Source organism: Mus musculus, chromosome 10, assembly GCF_000001635.26.
Source record: "Mus musculus strain C57BL/6J chromosome 10, GRCm38.p6 C57BL/6J".
NCBI lineage: Eukaryota > Metazoa > Chordata > Mammalia > Rodentia > Muridae > Mus > Mus musculus.
Genome location: NC_000076.6, coordinates 8,740,543 through 8,759,778, shown reverse-complemented (window position 1 = coordinate 8,759,778; position 19,236 = coordinate 8,740,543). Strand labels below are relative to the sequence as shown.

The 19,236-nt window shown below is 46.4% G+C and overlaps 1 protein-coding gene across 8 annotated transcripts in view; it reads left to right on the top strand.

Moving 5' to 3' along the window:
* Sash1 (SAM and SH3 domain containing 1) overlaps positions 1 to 19,236 on the top strand; it is a 223,392-nt gene that overhangs the window by 185,830 nt on the left and 18,326 nt on the right. For 3 of the 8 annotated variants that reach the window (XM_030245256.1, XM_030245255.1, XM_030245257.1), the window contains 6 exons: positions 3,018 to 3,150; positions 8,294 to 9,126; positions 13,589 to 13,663; positions 15,148 to 15,291; positions 17,216 to 17,351; positions 18,182 to 18,351. In XM_030245256.1, the coding sequence (XP_030101116.1) occupies positions 3,018 to 3,150; positions 8,294 to 9,126; positions 13,589 to 13,663; positions 15,148 to 15,291; positions 17,216 to 17,351; positions 18,182 to 18,351 (1,491 nt within the window). Of the gene's footprint in view, positions 1 to 1,506; positions 2,366 to 3,017; positions 3,151 to 8,293; positions 9,127 to 13,588; positions 13,664 to 15,147; positions 15,292 to 17,215; positions 17,352 to 18,181; positions 18,352 to 19,236 lie in introns of those variants that run through there. The other 5 variants (XM_006512837.3, XM_006512840.3, NM_175155.4 and 2 more) reach the window with 3 other exon arrangements.

The following is a 19,236-nucleotide window of genomic DNA, read 5'->3' as shown; positions in this document are numbered from 1 at the left end:
ATGCCCTCTTCTGGTGTGTCTGAAGACAGTGATAGTGTACTCACATACACAAAGTAAATAAATCTTTAAGAAAACATTATTTTTTGAAAAAGGCAAATATGTCACAGGTCTTTTCTCTGGCACTCAAAAGGAATCCAGAAGTTGACCCTCCCCATCCATAAAAAGTGTCTCAAAGACTCACTGTAGAGCTCAAATACCTCCCAGACTGACTTCTAATTAAGAAGATAAGCCACACAAGCATGCATTTCTTCAGTGGCTTGCTGCCTGCCTAGGGTCCAAAGCGTGATACTGCAGAGGAAGTCCTTAGTTGCTACGGCTTGTGGTTTGTCAGTGGCCGACACTGCCAGAACCTCTACTGAGTTAGAAGGATACAAGCACCACCAGTGTAAAGTTCTCAAGCTCCTGTTCCTCAAAAAGTGGGCAGACCCTGTGAAACCAGCAAGGGGACCCGGGCCGAGGGAAGGAAGCTTCTATGAGGGAACGGATGTTGGCTTCCAGTCTCATGACCTGATGTGACCACTTACGTTCCTTCCTGGAAAGCTCACAAAACTGCACCTTTTCTGCCTCTATGCCTTCTCTGTGGCTCTGTAGAAGATTTTTGTGTTAGCGATTCTCTATTCTATTCTGTTCTGTTCTTTGTATGCTCTTGTCCGCACCCTTTCCCCAATAACACAAGTCATTAGCAGCCACTACCAACAAACTCGCTGTGGAGCATATTGACATGTCAGAGTTTGAGCTAGCTTCCTAAGTGCATACAATTGATGCTTATTTCAACTTTGACTTGACTCTGGAACTTACAGTGTCAAGGTTAGATCCTTAGCCTGGGTTTGTTTTCAGGGGGTAGGAGTGATACACAGAGACCTTGTGCAGTGTAAGGTTAGTTCTTCAGTTTGAATTGCGGATGCCCGAACTGCAGTGGGAAGACACAGCATTTTGAAGCGTTTGCGCGAATTCAATGCACGGTGATTTATTCAGGCACTTATGACCCAGAATGAGGGTAACCGTGTTCTCCTGCCTTTAGTTGGCCGCGCTGACCATTTTATTTCCGTACACATCAGCAATGCAACAAAGTAAAAATGAAATTTAAACCAGATGGTATCATTTTGTATTTGGAGCAGCTAAACGTCTTCCTTTTTTTTGTTGTTGTTTTTTGTTTTTTTTTTAAATCTTGCACCTTTCAGCTTAGTGCACTAATACTAATACTAATTGTTCAACACAACTGCCCGTTTCCCTTACTGAGATGGGGGGAGGGGGTGGTTCTTATTTCCTTCTAGTTTGTCAAGTAGACAATAGGCAACATTTTTAATTTTTATTTTATTTTATGTGCATTAGTGTTAGCTGCCTGTATGTGTGTATAAGGATGCCAGATCCCATGGAACTGGACTTATACACAGTTGTGAACTCCATATGGGAGCTGGGAATTGAACCCGGGTCCTCGGGAAGAGCAGCCAGTGCTATTTAATCCCTGAGCCATCTCTGCATTTGAACAGTAGGCAGCTTTAATTGTGAATCTGCAAGCAGTAGTTTCCTAGGAATTTTAGAGATGCTGGACATAGATACTGACTTACTTCACAGACAGGAAGACTAAAGACTATTCCAGTCTGATGGTTTACTGATCCGTCATCAGTGGGTAAATTGTTTGCACACTGGAAGGAAGCACACTGGCTCTATGCTGTGATCTCCAGGGAAAACGGACCAAGTTTATCCACAAGAGAGTACTGCCTTGCACTGGGAAAGCACCAGCTTGTACCATTTCTAAGTCATCCATATGGTCCCAACCCCTCTCCTTTTGTGCCTTTCTCTCATTTGCCTATTTGATTGCCTATAAAATTGAGATTAGGGAGGGCTTTTCTTGGGGGAAAGTGCCCCCATTGGTCACCAAATCGAGATGCTGTTTGTTTTTGTCTTGTTGGGAAGGGGTGGTTGAGTCATCTCCCTCCCTGCGAATTGCTTGCGAATTGCGAATTGCGCTGAGGGCAAGAGGGGATGCTGTTGTCAGGATGTGCAGGATTAGCTGGGCCGGGTGTGCTGAGGCTCGGGTACTCCCAAAAGGTCCGAGCTCCCCGGGCGGGCGCTGCAGCCTGCGAAGCGCTGCTACAGTGGGAACGTCTTTTGCGTTTTCACGGTTTGAGCAGAGGAAGCTGCATACTGAATGTTGGACTGGACTTGGAAACGAAGCCCTCGCTCTGTTCACAAGGAAAGGATTGTTTTTAGCCTGGGTCACTGCTATGGAGAGAGATTCCCCTCCCCTCCCCTCTGTAATGTTTGATACTTGAGGGAAAACAGCTGGGCCAGAGCACATTTGAATCGCCGCAAAATGGAATGGGATGCTGGGGAATATGGACCGTACTGCATGGCTGTAAAGGTCAGCTTTTTCCCTTGTCTCTTTGGAGAAATGTGGGGCTGTCCATTTTGGAGAAATGTGAGGGCCCTGAGAGCCCTCAGAAGGAGCTAGGGGAGGTGGAAGGGGTGGCTGGGATGTGGCGGGCCTTTCCAACAAATAGGAAAGGTTTTTCGGTTTTTGTTGTCATTGCTTCCCCCTTTCTGCTTGCTGGTTTTGATTTTTTTTTTTGGTGGGGGAGGGGGCACTGGAAAAAGTCAACAAAATTTTTGGTTTGGAGAAGTGGTTGATGACCATGCTCAAGCGAGTCCCAGTGGGCCAGACAGGAGAGGCTGGTCCAAACCACAGCAGTGTAACTGGAATTACAGGGGCAGCTTGGGGAGAAAGCTCTGCTGGACTGGGGGAGTGGGCAAATGGGGCGGACACCCCCACAGTAGTCAGGGCCAAAGATGTGTACTTTGCCCCTGGGTTTGGTTCTCAGCTATATTAGGCCATCCCAGAGTATGTGTGGCTTCTATAAACCTTGGGGGGTAGATTTGCTGATGTCCCACGTTGATGTCCCAAGTTTGGCGGTGGGGCTGCGGATGTTTGGCCTTGGCTGAGAGGCCAGCTATGCCAGCTGGGAGGGCACGGCTCTGGAGCAATTAACTGATTAACTGTTCTGTTTCTTTGCCAGTCAAGAGAGCAGTCGGATGATGAGACAGAGGACTCGGTGAAGTTTAAGAGGTTGCACAAGCTGGTAAACTCTACTCGAAGAGTCAGAAAGAAACTAATTAGGGTGGAAGAAATGAAAAAGCCCAGCACAGAAGGTAAAAAAAAGAAAAAAAAAAGGTGTGGGGTGGGGTGGGGGCAAACTTCTCCCTGGTTCTTCGGAAAGAAACCACTTAGGGTCAGATATTCAGTAGAAACAGAATATGATTTTCAAGTAGGAAATGAATTGAGTTCTGGCGGAGGCCAACAGTTGTCTGTGTGCCAGAGGGTGATGCTTAGAGTGTTATGGAATGAAGGATCCTGGTGTCAAGTATTTTGGGCACTCAGTAATTCAAATGTGACAGAGCTGGGAAATGGCTCGGATCTGAGGATAAAGTCTGAAGGTGGGGCACTGCTTTAATTATGAGCTTGTGTTGCTATACATAAACCCCACAAGTTCTCAGCATAAGCCTCTCTTCCGAAGAGGACTGGTGTCTGCGATGCAGTGGATCTGGTGCAGGTCTGATTCACAGTGCATCAATCTTGCAGAGCCACCTGACAGTCAAGGCACTTAATATCCCTTCAAAGCCCCGGGTCTGCTTGGTTCTTCCCGCAAACAATCTCAATTCTCTATTCAAAAGGGGGGCTTTCAGGACCTTCAGTTCTAAGGGGATCCCTAAGAGCTGCCTGGGAAAGTGAAGCAGCCAGAGGTATTAACTGGGGATTATAGAACAAATAGTAACCTTTGAATTATAATTATGAAGGTTTAATTTGTGACCTTACTCATTTTTTATTTATAAGATGTATAAGCAATATAAAATTCTACCCCCCAAAAAGATCAAATAAAAACTTAAAATTCTGGAGTGTGGTGGCCGACACCTACGAGGTTTATAATCCCAGTAATCCTGAGCTTGAGAGGGGGGCACTGTGTGCTACATAGTGACACTAAAGTGACACTCAGTCGCCACTTCGCATAGCAGTAAGATTGATAGACACTCTGTCTCAACCCCACCCAGCTGTATGATTCTCTTGTTTATAAAATGATAGTGGGTATGTAGGAAAAATACTGGACAACTTTAATAAGGAAAGCACTGCTTGTTAAAAAATATTATGTCTGTGTTATAAGGAATTTCAAAATTTTTAACACATGGGTTTTTAGAATTATTATTATAAAGGCCTTTTTGATCCTTGTGAATAAAACCAAAACTTCCTTTTATTTTTAAAGATAAGGGTTTCTTGCCATTATTGATGCTTTCTAATTAATTCAGTTTGTTGCTGTACAGCGATTTAATTCTTTATGACAAAGCTGAAGATGCTGGTAGCTATAAAAGAATGGAGGATGGGAAGAAGAAAAGGGGGGTTGGCTAGAGAGATAAGCTTGATGGGTAACTTCATAAATGTGGGCCTCCCTTTAATGTGGGAGCTGCATTTGAGCGTCCCTTGGTCTAGTAATTCTGTTTACAGTTGACTGTCACTTTCTGCTGGCCAGCATTTCTACTGTACAGAACCCACGCAACGGCAGGTCTTACCAAAACGTGAGCATGGGGAGGGAGGTTGTACTTTTGTTGAGAACTACACAGAATCGCCAGTGCCCAACCCTGAGTATGTGTTGGGGAGCAAACCAAAATCCAGTGTCAGCTGTGACAATCAGAACAACGGGCTTGCCCACCAGTGACATTAAATGAGTGTCACAGTACTGAGCTGGCAGGACTTGTCCTGTGGTAGCCTTTATGCATACATCTTGATATATCCAAATTTGCAGAGTATATTAATTCAAGCTATGTTGAGGGGCTGGGTAATGGGAAAACACCAGAAGAGGCACTTGAAGGTTAAAAGCAGTCACCTAAGATAACTTCCTGGTGGGCTTCCAAGTGAGTTCATCTGAGTGGGAACCGGGCCTCACAGTTGGGCTTGAACTCAAATTGCAAGGCTTACTCTAAAGTATGATGAGCTAGGAAGCTGGGGAGAACCATTCACTCTGTGTGCATGTGAGTGTGTGCATGGAAGCACATGCTTGCCTGGGTGTGCATGTGTGTGTGCGTGTGTGTGTGTGTGTGAGTGTGAGTGTGTGTGAGTGTGTGTAGCTCAGAGTGTCTGCCTCCAGCCCCCACGTGACCAAGCTCCAACTGGAGGAAGAGCAGGCAGGTGGGACAGGCTCCTTGGGTTGTGAGATGTTTGCCTTCTTCCCCAGTGCCCTTGGGCTTACAGAGATTTGATCAAGTCACTGATTGCCTGCACGCACCACTTGTACGGCAAATCATGCTGCTTTATGGAGATGCGTTCTGCACGCTCCGAGTTTCTCCCCCACACTTGAGAACTGATGACCCCTTTTACTATGCCGTCTCTGGAATACCCACCAGTGGCAGGCACTCACTCATTGCACCAGGAGGGAGACAGAGATGAAGAAGCCAGGGAAGTTCCTCAAGGTCCCTCAGCCAGACTTCCTCAAGGGTGTCCTGCTTGCTCTGGACAGCCTACCACTCAGGAGATCTGATGGCTTTAGAATTCTTTATCTGGTCTTCCTCTCCTGTGTTGACTTTCCAAGTATAGCCTGACATGACAGCCCTAGATGATATTAAACGTGGGCAATGTCTTTGTCTGTCATCTGCCCACTTCTGTGTGTCCGGCCGCATCTCTGCAGTGCACCAGCACTTCTAAGCCAGTACAGGATCATCAGCTTCTATGTGGTGCCTTTTAGCACAAGAAGAAGCTTCAACTGTCTCTTTTTTATTAACTTAACACCCACTGTAACTGTATGGGGCATTAGCTAAAGATCAGTAGGTGTTGTGACAGACACGGCTCGGAGCCGGAACCAGACGCCCAAGGTCCTGGAGCTATGGCTGAAGAACAGAATTTGTACAAAGCTGTATCCTCGGGTGAAGTGGTCTCATGTCCTCACTTCTCCTTGGGTATTGTGATCTCAGCTTAGACAAAAAGGCCCTTGTGAAGCAGGTTACATAGTGTACAGGGATTGGGGGTGGGGTGGGGCTCCCCTGGCTCACCACACCTGCAGAGTGAAGCTGTTCCTTTTGATCAGAAGAGGGCAGGAGAAGAGTACTGTGTTGATGGAGCCCAGGTTGGGGCTGGGCTTCTGGGCTGCCTCTCAGACATGGACTGTGAAGCTCACACTGCATGGGGCCAGCTCACAAAGGCTGACACAGCCCCTTTGGAGGCATTTCCTATTCCCCTCAAAGTTCCTTTCCAGGGTAAGGCTGCACATGTCAGGAACATGTGTGTCCCAGCTAGCGCCTGACGGCTGTCCCCAAAACACTCCAGAAGATGTTTGGACCACTGATGAGTGACAGCTACTTAGAGAGGTGGGCAAAGGCCACCAGCATCCATGGAGCCTTTCGGGATTGTGTTGCTTAGACTTTTCATAAATCTATTCCACCTGAGGAACTTAACATAGCTGTATTCATTCACTGCTGGGGTACCTCTGCCACTATGCTGGGCCTCCAGTCTTAATCCAGTTGCTTCCTTCTGGAAGCAGGGAATAATCTTTACTTGGGAAACAGCACTGTCAGTCTCCATATTTGTTAGGAACCTGGAGGAGAAAGCAGGAAGGAGCCCTCACATTTGAGTACTGTCCGTGGTCTGGCTAAATCCTGTCCAACCCTGGACCTTGCTTTAAACTGTCCCAAAAGATACTCAGACAATTCTTCTGTGAACTTGGGACTTGGTGTCATTTTGATTTCTCCTTCTTCCTTCCTTCCTCACCACTCATTTCTGCACATGAATGTGGAGTTGGTCTTAAGTAGGATTTCATGCTACAATTCTTTCTTAACTAATAGCCATCAATTAGAAAAGGTAGCCATTTTTAGAATATTCTAGAAATGGGAGCCATTTTATCACCTTCCCCTCTCCCTTTCTCCCTGATACTTAACCATCCATTGCTACCTTTGTCCCAGCTTATGTACAGTGCTGACCTTCTGTCCCAGGGAGCTCTGTATTTTTCCCTACGCCCCTGCTCAGCTGGTGGAGATCTTCAAGGCTCCAGTGTTTCCTTATAATTAAGGGATGCAGCCAGTTGGGCTCTACACCCACAGCTTGACCTAATTCCTCCCTCACATCTGTTCACATAACACATGCAGAAAAGAACTTGGCTCTCCTGCCAGCACATCCAGGCCTTTCCACTGGGCTCCAGAGGCCTTGGCTCGATACCTGGCCCCAGCGAGAGCGTCAAGGCCTGGAAGCCGGAGCCCAAGTGGAGCACTTAGTGAGCTGCCTGCGTGTCAAGGCCCTTAAATGCCCTTGCTGTTTCCTCCGGGGCTGGGTGGATGGGACTATCTGGCTGCAGTCACTCAGTTCCTCTGGCCTTTTGTATTTGGCCAGGCAACTGGAGACCATTTGTCAATCACATTTGCAAGTATAACCCTTTATAGTGTTTTCCCCACCCAAACTCTCGGAGATTTAATCACTTAAATGGCATATGTACCAATAAAAAAAAAAAATCATTGTCTGACATATGGCACTCATCACACTCCAACTATAAAAGCCACCAGAGCTGACATAAAGGAGGGTCTTTCAGGACAGGGAAGACTGTTCCTAGCTTCTGAGTGCTGCACCCACATACCACGGTGGCAATTGTGCAGTGCTAACGTACATCATAATGATGGGCCTTGATTTCTGCAAGTGGCATTTTTTAATAGGTCAAGGGAGATGTTGGTCTACAAACTTGTTTTGGAGGAAAATAAAAGACACCACAAGTTTCTCAGCTCTAGTTTCGTAGTACTAGGTTTGGATGTAAAACTGCACACATGCTAAAAGCTGGATACGTCCTTCCTGCCTTTCAGCTATGCCTCCATCTGGCTTTTTGGTTTGGTTTGGTTTTTAGTGTCAGCGTCTCAGGTAGCTTAGGCTGGCCGTGACTGTATTTAGCAGGGGATGACATTGGACTCTTCATCTCCACCTTCACCTCCCAAGCTGGGTTCAACGCCATGAACAGTAAAACCACTAAGCTTTTATTTTGAATCTCATTAAGTTAGCCAGGTTGACCTTGAACTTGCCATCCATCCTCTGTCAGGCCCGGCACCTCACAAATGTGTAATGTTAAGCTTTCTTGAAACAATACAATGTAGTTTGATTACCTTCATTGTTTCGTGTGCATTGACCTGCAAGTCATGTTTATGAAGAAGTTCAGATCATAGGGCAAACAGGGAGAACATTACCATTGACCATGAGAGTGATGACGTGTTTTACAGATATAGACAAAGGTGTATGGGACAGTCACTCACAGGAGACCTCGTGTTGGTTCCCTTCCAGGTGGAGAGGAACATGTATTTGAGAATTCCCCAGTCCAAGATGAAAGATCTGCACTCTACTCTGGAGTGCACAAAAAGCCATTTTTCTATGATGGCTCTCCTGAGAAACCTCCAGAAGATGATGCAGACTCTCTCACCCCATCTCCATCATCCAGCAGCCTGGATACGTGGGGAGCTGGCCGGAAGTTGGTCAAAACCTTCAGCAAAGGAGAGAGTCGGGGCCTGATTAAGCCCCCTAAGAAGATGGGGACATTCTTCTCCTATCCAGAAGAAGAGAAGGCCCAGAAAGTGTCCCGCTCCCTCACAGAGGGGGAAATGAAGAAAGGTCTTGGGTCTTTGAGTCACGGGGTAAGTACCGATGGTGTTTTCTTCTATGACAACCATCGGCGCAGGCACCACTTTCTGGTGTCCTTGGAGGAGGTTCAGAGTATCCGTAAGCAAATCCGCTTGAAGAAAACGGATACTAATTACTCCTGTTCCAGAACTTTTCTCTGCCAGCGTCCCTCCAGAAAAGGAGTAAATGGCAGCACCTGTGACCTGCTGCCACGGCCCAAGCCCAAGGGTGGCAGTGGCTGCGGCTTCGCTGGCAGGAGGGGCCGAGGGCGCACCTCAGTCAGCGAGTTCAATATCACCTACGTGGTGGAGCGGAGCCTCTACAGCCACCTGAACCTGACCCAGCTCGTGCGTCCTGCCTCGGACAGGACGCTGAGCAAGGTGGAGAAGCAGGACCTGAGGCGGTGCTTGCTGGAGGAGGATGAGGAGGCAAAGAGGAAGTGGGCTGCCACGGTGGACCGCTGTACTAAAAGGGTTCTCTTGAGAATCCACCAGAAGTCTGTGAGTCGCCAGGATGGTCATGAGGAAGGCCTTGTCATTTCCATGATGTGTAGTCAAGTGTTATGGCCTCTCTTCTCACAAAGCTGCCTTCCTTCAACTAACTCACCACTTCGGGGTCCATTCCTGTCACCCTCCGATTTCTCGCCCTTCATCTTTCTATAGCGGTGCATTTTTCTTATTTCTGTCTGCCCTCTGGCCAATGATATTCTTAACTGGAACTAAACCTTGAAGTTGATCTTCCAGGGTGCGGGGTAACTTCTAGAAGTGGCTGTCTTTATATCTGGCCATCTTGTCACTTGACCCCAAAGAAGCTGATTCGAATCAGAAGGACATTGAACCCTGGAAGAGATGCCTGCTTTTTTCCATTAATGAAAACAATAGGAATGAACTGATAGACAGTCTGCCATCACCATCCTTAAGTACATTTCTTTAATAGTAGAGCTAGCCAGAAAGTTCTTACATCTAAGAGAGGCCGGGGGGGGGGGGGGGGGGAGGAGGAGAATCACTTAAAGCCTTTTTATTTTAATTAAACCAGTTCAATATTTTTACTTTTTAAAATACAGGACTTGGCATGTAGTAATGCCCTCCACAGCTGCCACTCAGATTCTTGTGCACAGCAAAGAAAAGGGCTTACTTACACGATTGCTCGTTTCATGAATTTTTGTTTTTCAGTTTTCATATTGAAGGATCAGGGAAGCCTAGTTTAGCTTTTCCTTTCAGAGAGTGACTTAGTTTGAACTTGAAAGTATAGATATTCCCCCTGGATTCCCACCTAACTCCGAGTCTGCACAATGGCCCATGTAAAAGGGGACTGAGTGAGGCGGAGCTGGCAGTGCTGCGCTCTGGCACCTTGCTTAATCCTCCCGGGGCCGCTGGCGCAGAGCCCCTTTGAACGATCTGAAAGAACCTGTGGAGAAGAATGGGCTTCCAGGGTCCCTTTTCCCAGGGTTCCTGCACACTCATGAATAGGATGCTCTTGTCCAGAACTGTATAACTGTAATTTAAATTCAAGCAACTGAGTTCTGCTTTTGTGAAATCGAAGACGGATTGGCCACCGCCATCCTTCAAGTGACCTCCCCTGGTTCTCAGAGGATCTGTGGGTCTTTCCTCGCTTTCGGGTTTTGAAAATAATTCCCATGTGTGTTGACTTCCGTCCTAGATTTTACTTTCTGCCTTTTCCCATCCTTATGAGCCTTATAACACTTTTTTTTTTAATGCTACCGATCTGTTGAGAAAACTTTGTTTCTGTCTCTTTCTGTATCCTGGCAACAGTGTTTTGATTTTTCTGGTTTGTTTTGTTTTGTTTTGTTTTAATATCAGAATTTTCTTCGTCACCCATTCATTCAGTCTCTGGTGTGCTCTAACCTTCATATCTTTTATAAAACACTGGGCTTGGTGTCAGAGTTGAGCCAGGTTCATCATCTGCCAGCTGGCTTTCAAACATCAGCACCACTCAGTAACGATGGCATGGTGAGCTGGAGGCTTTTAAGATGCTAAGAGCTGAAGACAGTACTGGGCACTTTTAATACCCAAATTAGAAATCTGTGCATAGCCACTCTTGTGAATACAGTTGTATAATTAGAAAAAAAAATAATTTCCTCATTACTTGGATAACATAGGCTAAAGTCAATGTCTTAAGAGTAGAAAGTGATGGGCATTTTTGATTGGCTGTCTTATTTCTTACTGGGCTTGAACCCACAGCCTCATGCATGTTTAAGTAAGAGCTCTACCACTGGGCTACACTCTCTAACTTCTTTCTTCTCTCACGTAAAATGCTCCCTTCTGTTCCCGTTGTCTTTCTTCACTTTACCCTAAAGTGCACAGTTTGCTTTAATTTTCAAACTTGATCTTTTTTGTTCTTTAGAGATGCCATACTTGCTTGACCAAACCTCAGGGAAATGATAACGCTTTAAATTCAGTGGAAACAGTCACGTGTCTTGCTTTTAATTTTTATTCATTCAAGTTTTTTGGGTTTTGTTTGTTTGTTTGTTTTTTGGTTTTTGTTTTTTTTTGGTTTTTTGGTTTTTTTGTTTCGGAACACAGACTTGCATGACACCTTGGAATCTTGTCCCTTTGGAATTCAGTCTCACTCCCAACATGTTGTCAGTGCATGATCATCCCATTGGCTCGCTCTCCTCATCCTAAGCATCAGCCAGAGAACGATTTTATAATTATCTGTACAGCCATGAATGAACGAAAACAATAATTTTTCCTTGTGCTTCATTAATGTAGATCACCAGAGCTCAAAGATTTTTTTCATTGCTTTTTTAAATCCATTTTTCCTCTGGAAGGAGTCTGCTCCTTTAAGAGCTGGTGCTCGCGGGAGACATGAGAGCTTCCTCCACTCAATGCTCCAGGCTTTCTAGCCCTCTACTGAGCGATGGGAAGGAACCTGTCTCCGATATCTTAGCATACAACCTGGAAAGAGTCTAGCTGCTGCTTCTGAAAACTAGTCCGTTCTTCAAGCCCTTCACTGTGGCATATAAATGCATGCAGCAGACACACAAGAACCTCAACAGGCTTCTAATTTATTACAGTCATCGTTTCCACATACATTCCTTGTGCGTTATTTCATGCGCATCAGAGGAAAGCACGCTGGGCCCCAGTGTTACAGGAGATGTTGTCATTTAACGCATGGACGTGCAAAAGCCATACAGTGATCAGACATCTGGGCGCCACCCTGTGTCTGTGAAGCCCTGAGTCACAGGAAAGGAACTAGAGTAAAGTCCCTGCCTTTGCAAAACTGAGAACACGCATTTGGCACCACAAGCTATGAGGGCACCACGAGCTATGAGCGCAAGTTAATGTTGAAAGTTTGCCTTGAGGTGGGCCGTGATCTCCTTGCCCGGTTAGGTGAGCTGTATTGGTTTTCTATAGGGAAGTCTTTCTCGTTTTATGAACTGGACACAGCTGGTTGACTGTAAAGAGAGCAAGGCTAGCTGCTGGTATGTAGTATACAGTTGAGCGAACTCCCACTGGGAAGGGAATAAGTAAGTAGGATTAGTGAAAGCAGCACTGTCCTGTGAGGCGGGCGTCTTCTGTTCCTCTCACTCGCCACCAGGGCCACCTCCCTGTATGGCCCATTCCTGAGTGCTTTGGTTTTACTATTGAACTCCCAGATTATAAAACCCAGAAGGAAGTCCAACGCCTCGCCTTGCCTACACGGTTATAGTCTTGACTAAGCCTACTAATCAAAGTGAGCTTCCAGCCTCTCAGCAGACCCAAAATGAGACAGCAGAGAGCAAATGCAATCTCCAGGGTGTCTGCTTTATGACCAGCCGTGTGCTGTGGTCAGATGTGTGGTGCGAAATGGTATCTCAGTGCAGAACCCCACGGTCACAGAGTTTTAACACTTGAGCTGTGGTCTCACAGCAAAGCAAGTGGCAGAACCAGAAGTTAGATCTGTGTACGGGGTTTAAGAAGCCGACTCATTTTCCTCCTAGACTGTGTCTGCTTTCTTGATGCAGTACATTAATATAGGTCTAAAGTATACCTGGTTAAAAGAAGCAGCCCTTAAGTATGAATTCTGCTTTTCCGTCCATCTCCCCCGTTTTGTGGCTGCCGTTATGGTCTCTGAGCAGCAGGTCACACGCATAGCATCAGAGCCCAAATCTGCCATTCAGGTTTTCCTACCAACTGCCTTTACAGTGTTACTTACAACAAAACTTAAAATATATCGGAGAAAGAAGACCCACATGGGCGTCGAATGAATTTTTATTTTTTTTAATTGCTAGGAAAACAAGAGAAATCAGATACAAGTTCCAGAAGCAGAAGATCATAGAAATATTAAGTAGTTTCACAAATTTTGAAGCCAACTTAAAAGTACAATGAACTTTTCATCCGTTTTTACAACAGCTTCTTTTCCTGCTGAAAGCTAAGTGTGTGGTCAATGACAGACACGCCATCAGCCCCTCCACCACCTTCACACCACAAATGGGGCGCCATCCGCTGTGAGAAAAGGGGTTAGAAGTAATCCAGAGGAACAGTTAGATGGGAAACTTATCTGCATTTTTGACCAGGCTTGGTGGGGCGTTTAGTGAGGACCCCTTTTGGTCTGACGAGGTGTCTTTAAACATAACCATGCCCTGCCCGGTGTTTTAAAACTAAACAAGACAAAAATCATTCAGAAAGGCCTGCTGTCCATGACAGAGCACAGCACTCCCTAGGTCACAGAGAGGCGAGGGGACCTTCCTCCGGCACTCCATTTGTGAAGGTTTGTTTATCTATTTTCTTAGAGTCCCTGGCTTTGCATATTAAGGGACTTTTAGACCCCTAGTGGCCTGAGCAAACACCAAATAAGAAAGGTCTCATGTTTCTCCTCCTCATGTCTCATACCCCCTTCCATCCTGTACATGTACGTGTGAGTCAGAGGTGCCTTGCACCGGGGGACACGTGTCGGGGTGTCTGTGGCTGCCACATGAGCATAACTGGATTGTTTCTACCCTCCCCCTCGTTTCCACAGAGAACCTGCAGTTTTGGTGGATTCGACCTGACAAACCGTTCTCTGCATGTTGGCAGTAATAATTCTGACCCTGCGGTAAGTGGGCCACAGAGAAAAGAAGTGGGTACCGGATTGCAGTGACCTGGGTTCCCCCCCTCCCCACCGCCTCTCCTCCCCAACTCCCCACTTGGTGTCTTGGAGAGTTGATTCCAGCTTTGCACAGTGGTCCCAAATAGTGTTTGCAGTGAAGCTCCGCTGCTCCCAATCTTGGAGACAGTCTCCTATTCCCCATGGGATGGCTGATGACCACCCATCTCCGGTGCCTGCCATCTCCTCAGGACACCTTTAGTTCTTTACTGCCCTTTCTCCAGCGTTCTGTAAGTAACACACACAGATTTGGCTCCTGTGGCCTTATGTGCTTTATAAAGCACATAAGCTTTGTGCCTCTGAACCTTCCCTCCTCCCTAGCTTCAGTTGCCCAGATGTATGATCTGAGGGAACCCTGTGACCTGGGCATCAGTGAGCATCTTATTATAGGACCAGTGCATGCACCACAAAGCCTGCAATAAGAGTGGGTGTTCTCATGGGAGCTGTCCTGACACGAGCCCAGTTTTCTTGGTGTCAAAGCAAAGCAGGGCCTTGATTACAAAGGTTCATGTCTCCTCAGACATGCTTATGGGCCATGGTCCAGGGCCAGGACACTGTGGTAGTGTTTGAAGTCCCCCAAAATTCAGGCCCCAAGGGGACAGGTGAGCTTTCCGTGGTTTTGCTTCTCCCTTAAATGTTCTGCCTTGAGACTATGAAATGAAGAGCTCATGCTTTATAGCTATGATCTTATGTCAGCCAGAGTGCACATCTGTGAGATATGAAGTGTTAGGAATTTCTTACAAGATTTAAGCTGTGGTTTTTGGGTATCAAGTTTTATTGATTCATAAGCCAATAATTTTATGTTGTCAGTTTTTAAAAACACAGAAACCCCCCTCTCACCCACCTATCCTGTCTTCGGAAGGTTTTTTTTTTTTTTGTTTTGTTTTTTGTTTTTTAATGCAAAATAGAACAAGAGGTGGCTACAGTCTAGCTTGTTCAGAAAAACAAGTTACACTCTTGAGCGTTGGCCATACCAAGCAGTTTTGTGCAGCTTGGTAGATAGTATAGATAGCGCCCTCACACCCACCTCCTGCCCTGGGGATGAGTCAGTATGGACCCCTCCAGTCTCCCCAACTGCTGAGGTTTCCTGAACACTGGACCCTCTAGGTCCTTCTTCCATGATGCAATGCAGCCCCCCAAGTGTTTTTTAAATGGTAGGGGGAAAAAAAAACCAACATAATTGGAAAAGCATGCACTAAGATTAAATAAAATAAAAAGTGCCTCAGGCCCAGTATAAACAGGCAACAAAATACTTCGTGGTAGATTTTAATTCCTAGTCTCGAAGATAAATAAAGCCTTTGCTCTTATTTGTGTGACCCTGCTGGGGAATGCTAATATTTTCCTGAGATCTAGTGCATTAATGGTTTGAGTAATGGAACTGGTTTGTAGCCTTATCTCCTAGGAGTAATGGCATTTATGCTCCGTTTTTGCAGGGTAAAGAGGGAGATTTTGTGTACAAAGAAGTCATCAAATCCCCTCCTGCCCCCCGCATCTCTCTCGGGAAAAAGGTGAGATCAGTGAAAGAGACCATGAGGAAGAGGATGTCTAAAAAGTACAGCAGCCCGGTCTCAGAGCAGGTATGTGGCCACCTTGCTCCACGTTCTTGCTGGGGATGGTCTGCCTAGGCTATTGAATGGTGTTATGAATATGTGTTCCTTGGCATTAACCGGCCACTAGACCAGGCTGTATTTGTGTAGAAAAAACAGGCAGTTTGAGAAACACTCATTAAGCAGTCAGGGCTTTCCAGACAGTGTTCTCAGTGCTGGGAATATGAAACACAGACCCTGTGTATCAGTGACTTTTCTGGTCACTGCATCAAAATACAGGGCAAAGGCAACTGAGGGAAGGAAGCTCACAGCTTCAAGACATGGTGCATCATGACTGGCTAAGTAGTGGCTTGAGTCAGCTGGTCACCCTATGCCTGCCATCAGGAAGGAGACACAGATGTCTGCTGCCGCCACTCAGCCTCCTCTCTCCTTTGTGTGCAGCCCAGGACCCCTGCCCATGCAATGAGATCACCCACATGTAGGGTGGGCCTTCCCACCACAACTAAGAAGTCTAGGAAACCCATCACCGGCACACCCGCCGGCTCATTTCTGTGGTGGTTCTAAAGATTGACAAGATAAACGCTCGCAGTAGGCCCTCCATTTCAGAGAACCCAAGACAGGGCCACAGTTTTACAAAACAGGCTCTTAGTGCGGCAAACACTCTAGCACGAGAGAATAAAGCTAGTGGGTATATTTAAGCACAAGGCAGAACCAGAGGACACTTTTTCTAAAACACCCTTGTTATGAATTACCTATTACTGGGTGCCTCCTCAAAAAGAACCCTTCGGAGTTAGAGAGACGGCTCGGTGGTTAAGAGCACTCACTGGCTGCTCTCGGAAAGGACTCGGGTGTGATTCCCAACACCCACATAGTGGCTCACAGCAGTGTGTATCCAGTTCCAGGGAGTCCAGGCCATGCAGGCACCAGATGAACACACATACATGTAGGCAAACACTCATATACCAAAAGTAAAAATTAGTAAATCCTTTTTTTTTTTTTTTTTGGTAAAGTGGTGTCTGTCAGCTGTCTTTTCAGATGTAGGATATACTGTTCTAGATGTATGCAGCAGGTCTAACAAGGAATTTTACACAATCCTTTCTGGCTACTAGATTCCGTTAGTCTTTCGGGCTTACATAGGGGGTGAGAGGAGAGGCTGTCTCACTTACTGGGATTGTATGTCATCAGTAGGATATGAAGCTGACGTCTCACCCCTGCTTCTATAGAAAACCACCTTCATCATCATTAGAAACATGTCCAGTTTCTGTGTTAACTGCACATGTGGAAGGAAGGAAGGACATTTGGAGGTCTAAACTTTGAGATAGTTTTGACCTTTGGTTTCAAAACCTTCTCCTCCTTTGACATGCTCAAGCTGAGAGCTTGCTTGAAGTATACAAGGAATGTTGTTGCCCCGGCTAGCCAATGCAGCCAGCTGGGACAGGAAGCATTTTTGCTCAGCTGCTGCCCCCTAGTGGGTAAACACCAGCATCTCCCTCTTCCAGTCACTCAACAATTTATATAAATAGAAACACCCTGGTCAGTTATTTCTAAGAAATATGCTTTTTCTTATTGTAGATGTTTTCCCCTTAGAGTTAGTTAACTGCCCTCTGGTTGTGCTTCTAAATATTACGTCAAGAGTAGACTGAACTTGACCTACATTTGAGGCCCAGCTTGTTCCTGCTGTACTAAGTCCCAAAGCCTTTAGTTGTTTTTATATATGGTAAACAGAGTTTTCCTAGAAAATTTAAGAATACCTGTTTGAACTTGAAAACAATTTGGGGTCACTTAATAAGCAGTCCTAAGGGCTACATATTTAGATGTAAACAAAGATTTAGGCTTAAAGGGAGACTATTGTATGTCAATTTGACTGGTAAAGTTGAGGACCAAGTCAACGACTATGATAAGTAAAACATAACCTTTCTGCTCAGAAAACTCAATTCTACTGAAACTGTTTCAGGACTCGGGGCTCGATGGAATGCCCAGCTCCCCCGCCTCAGGAAAGCCTGACTCCGAACACGTGGACAAGCCTAAGCTCAAAGCCGGGGGCTCTGTGGAAAGCCTTCGGAGTTCTCTGAGTGGCCAGAGCTCAATGAGTAAGTGTGGTTTGTAATTCATCATGGCTTCCTTTTGGAGTTCCAGACAGATGTTCATTTGCGCCTCAAATTAAGGCAAGCTAAAGATGAGTATAGTCTAAGCACTTGCCCTTAGGATGCTATTATAGATTCCTCCAACCGTGTTGCAAAAGAGAGATGTTTTCATTTTGATTGCTGAAGATAGAAAATTTATCTCTGAGGAAGAACCTAGAGAATAAGCCAAAGGTCAAAGTGCATGAAGATGACCAACAAAATACAGGGGTCTGTGCCGTGAGCAGAATCCTAAATGTTCCTGATACAAATATGACTCAGCAGAATCCTAAATGTTCCTGATACAAATATGACTCAGCAGAATCCTAAATGTTCCTGATACAAATATAACTCAGCTGCCCCAGGACCAAAGACACCTGGTGTTGGCCAAACAACGAAGAAGTAAGGTCAAATTCAGAACTTTAAGTTGTCTCTCTCAGGCAAGCACTTCACAGCTAGGGTTGTTCCCTCCTCTGTAACAATACGAGGGAGAAATGGTGTACTCCAAATGAGGTGTTGCATGCTATAGACAAAGGCTAGGGCGATACGCTGCAGCATCCTCCCCTGGTGGGTCTCGGTGTCACAAGGACAGGGTGCTGGAAGTCCACAGTCAAGTTAGGAGCTGGGTTAGGATAGCAGAAGGCTCACGCATAGGCCTGGCTGTGGCCCTGACAGAATGCTGTGGCTTGTAGCTTCCCTTCCTGGGCCTTATCTGATGCACAGTGCTGTTGGCGCCTTTCATCTTTGCTGCCTGGGAAGGCTGTGTTTAATGCCCCGTGCTTCCTGCTCTCCCTGTCCAGGTGGTCAGACAGTGAGCACCACTGATTCCTCCACCAGCAACCGGGAGAGTGTCAAGTCAGAAGATGGGGATGACGAAGAGCCACCCTATCGGGGTCCCTTCTGTGGGCGTGCCCGAGTGCACACTGACTTCACCCCCAGTCCCTATGACACGGACTCTCTGAAGCTCAAGGTAGGCTTGTTCATCTTGGGCAGCTAACCCAGGCCCTCCTGTCTTCCAGGAAGGGCTTCTCTCTTCCCTGCCAATGGATGCTGGACTCTTATCACGTAGACCAGATGATGTTTTGGCCACACTGGGCTCCTTTCTAGTGAAAATAAAATAGAACCAGACTGTGATGAAGGATGCGGAAGCTGTGTTTTAGCTCTCTCGCTTCCTCCCCTGGCTTTACCCTTTGACCCCAGCTTCCTTCGAGAACTTCCATGCCCATCCTTCTATGCTTCCTTTATCTGAGGGGAATAACCGCTCTGTGTGTGTGTACAGAGATGTTTATGTGGGATCTAAAGATGCAGTGGAAAATAGTTCATAGGTTGTGGCCACAGGCTAGGGAACACCCTCTTAAAACTGGAGGCAAGGATTCCAACAGCCAAGATAGGCAACCTGACTGCAGCATGGCTGACAGATAAGGCCTGCTCTACCCTGCTGAGCAGGAAATGGGGAAGGCTGTGACCTGGGGTCAGTGTGGCATCTAGCACAATTAAAAGTATCAGATCTGCTCTCCGTAAAACTCCCAATCTTATCCTATCTCAGCCGCTCAGAATGGTGACCTGTGGCGCTGGGGTGATGACTCAGTCAGTAACATGCTTGAGCATCAAGCATGAATACCTACCTACGCTCACATCCCCAGCGCCTATGGAGAAACTGAGGATGGTGGTGTGCCTCTGTAAGACCAGTGCTGTGGATGTAGACATAGGTGGGGTATTCCCCGGAGCTCATTGGCCAGCCAGTCTAACCATCTGATGAACTCTCAGAAGTAAGACGGGGTGCAAGGGAGAAAAGCACTGGACATCTATCTCTGGTTGCCACATGTGCACATGTGCACACACCCATATCCACATG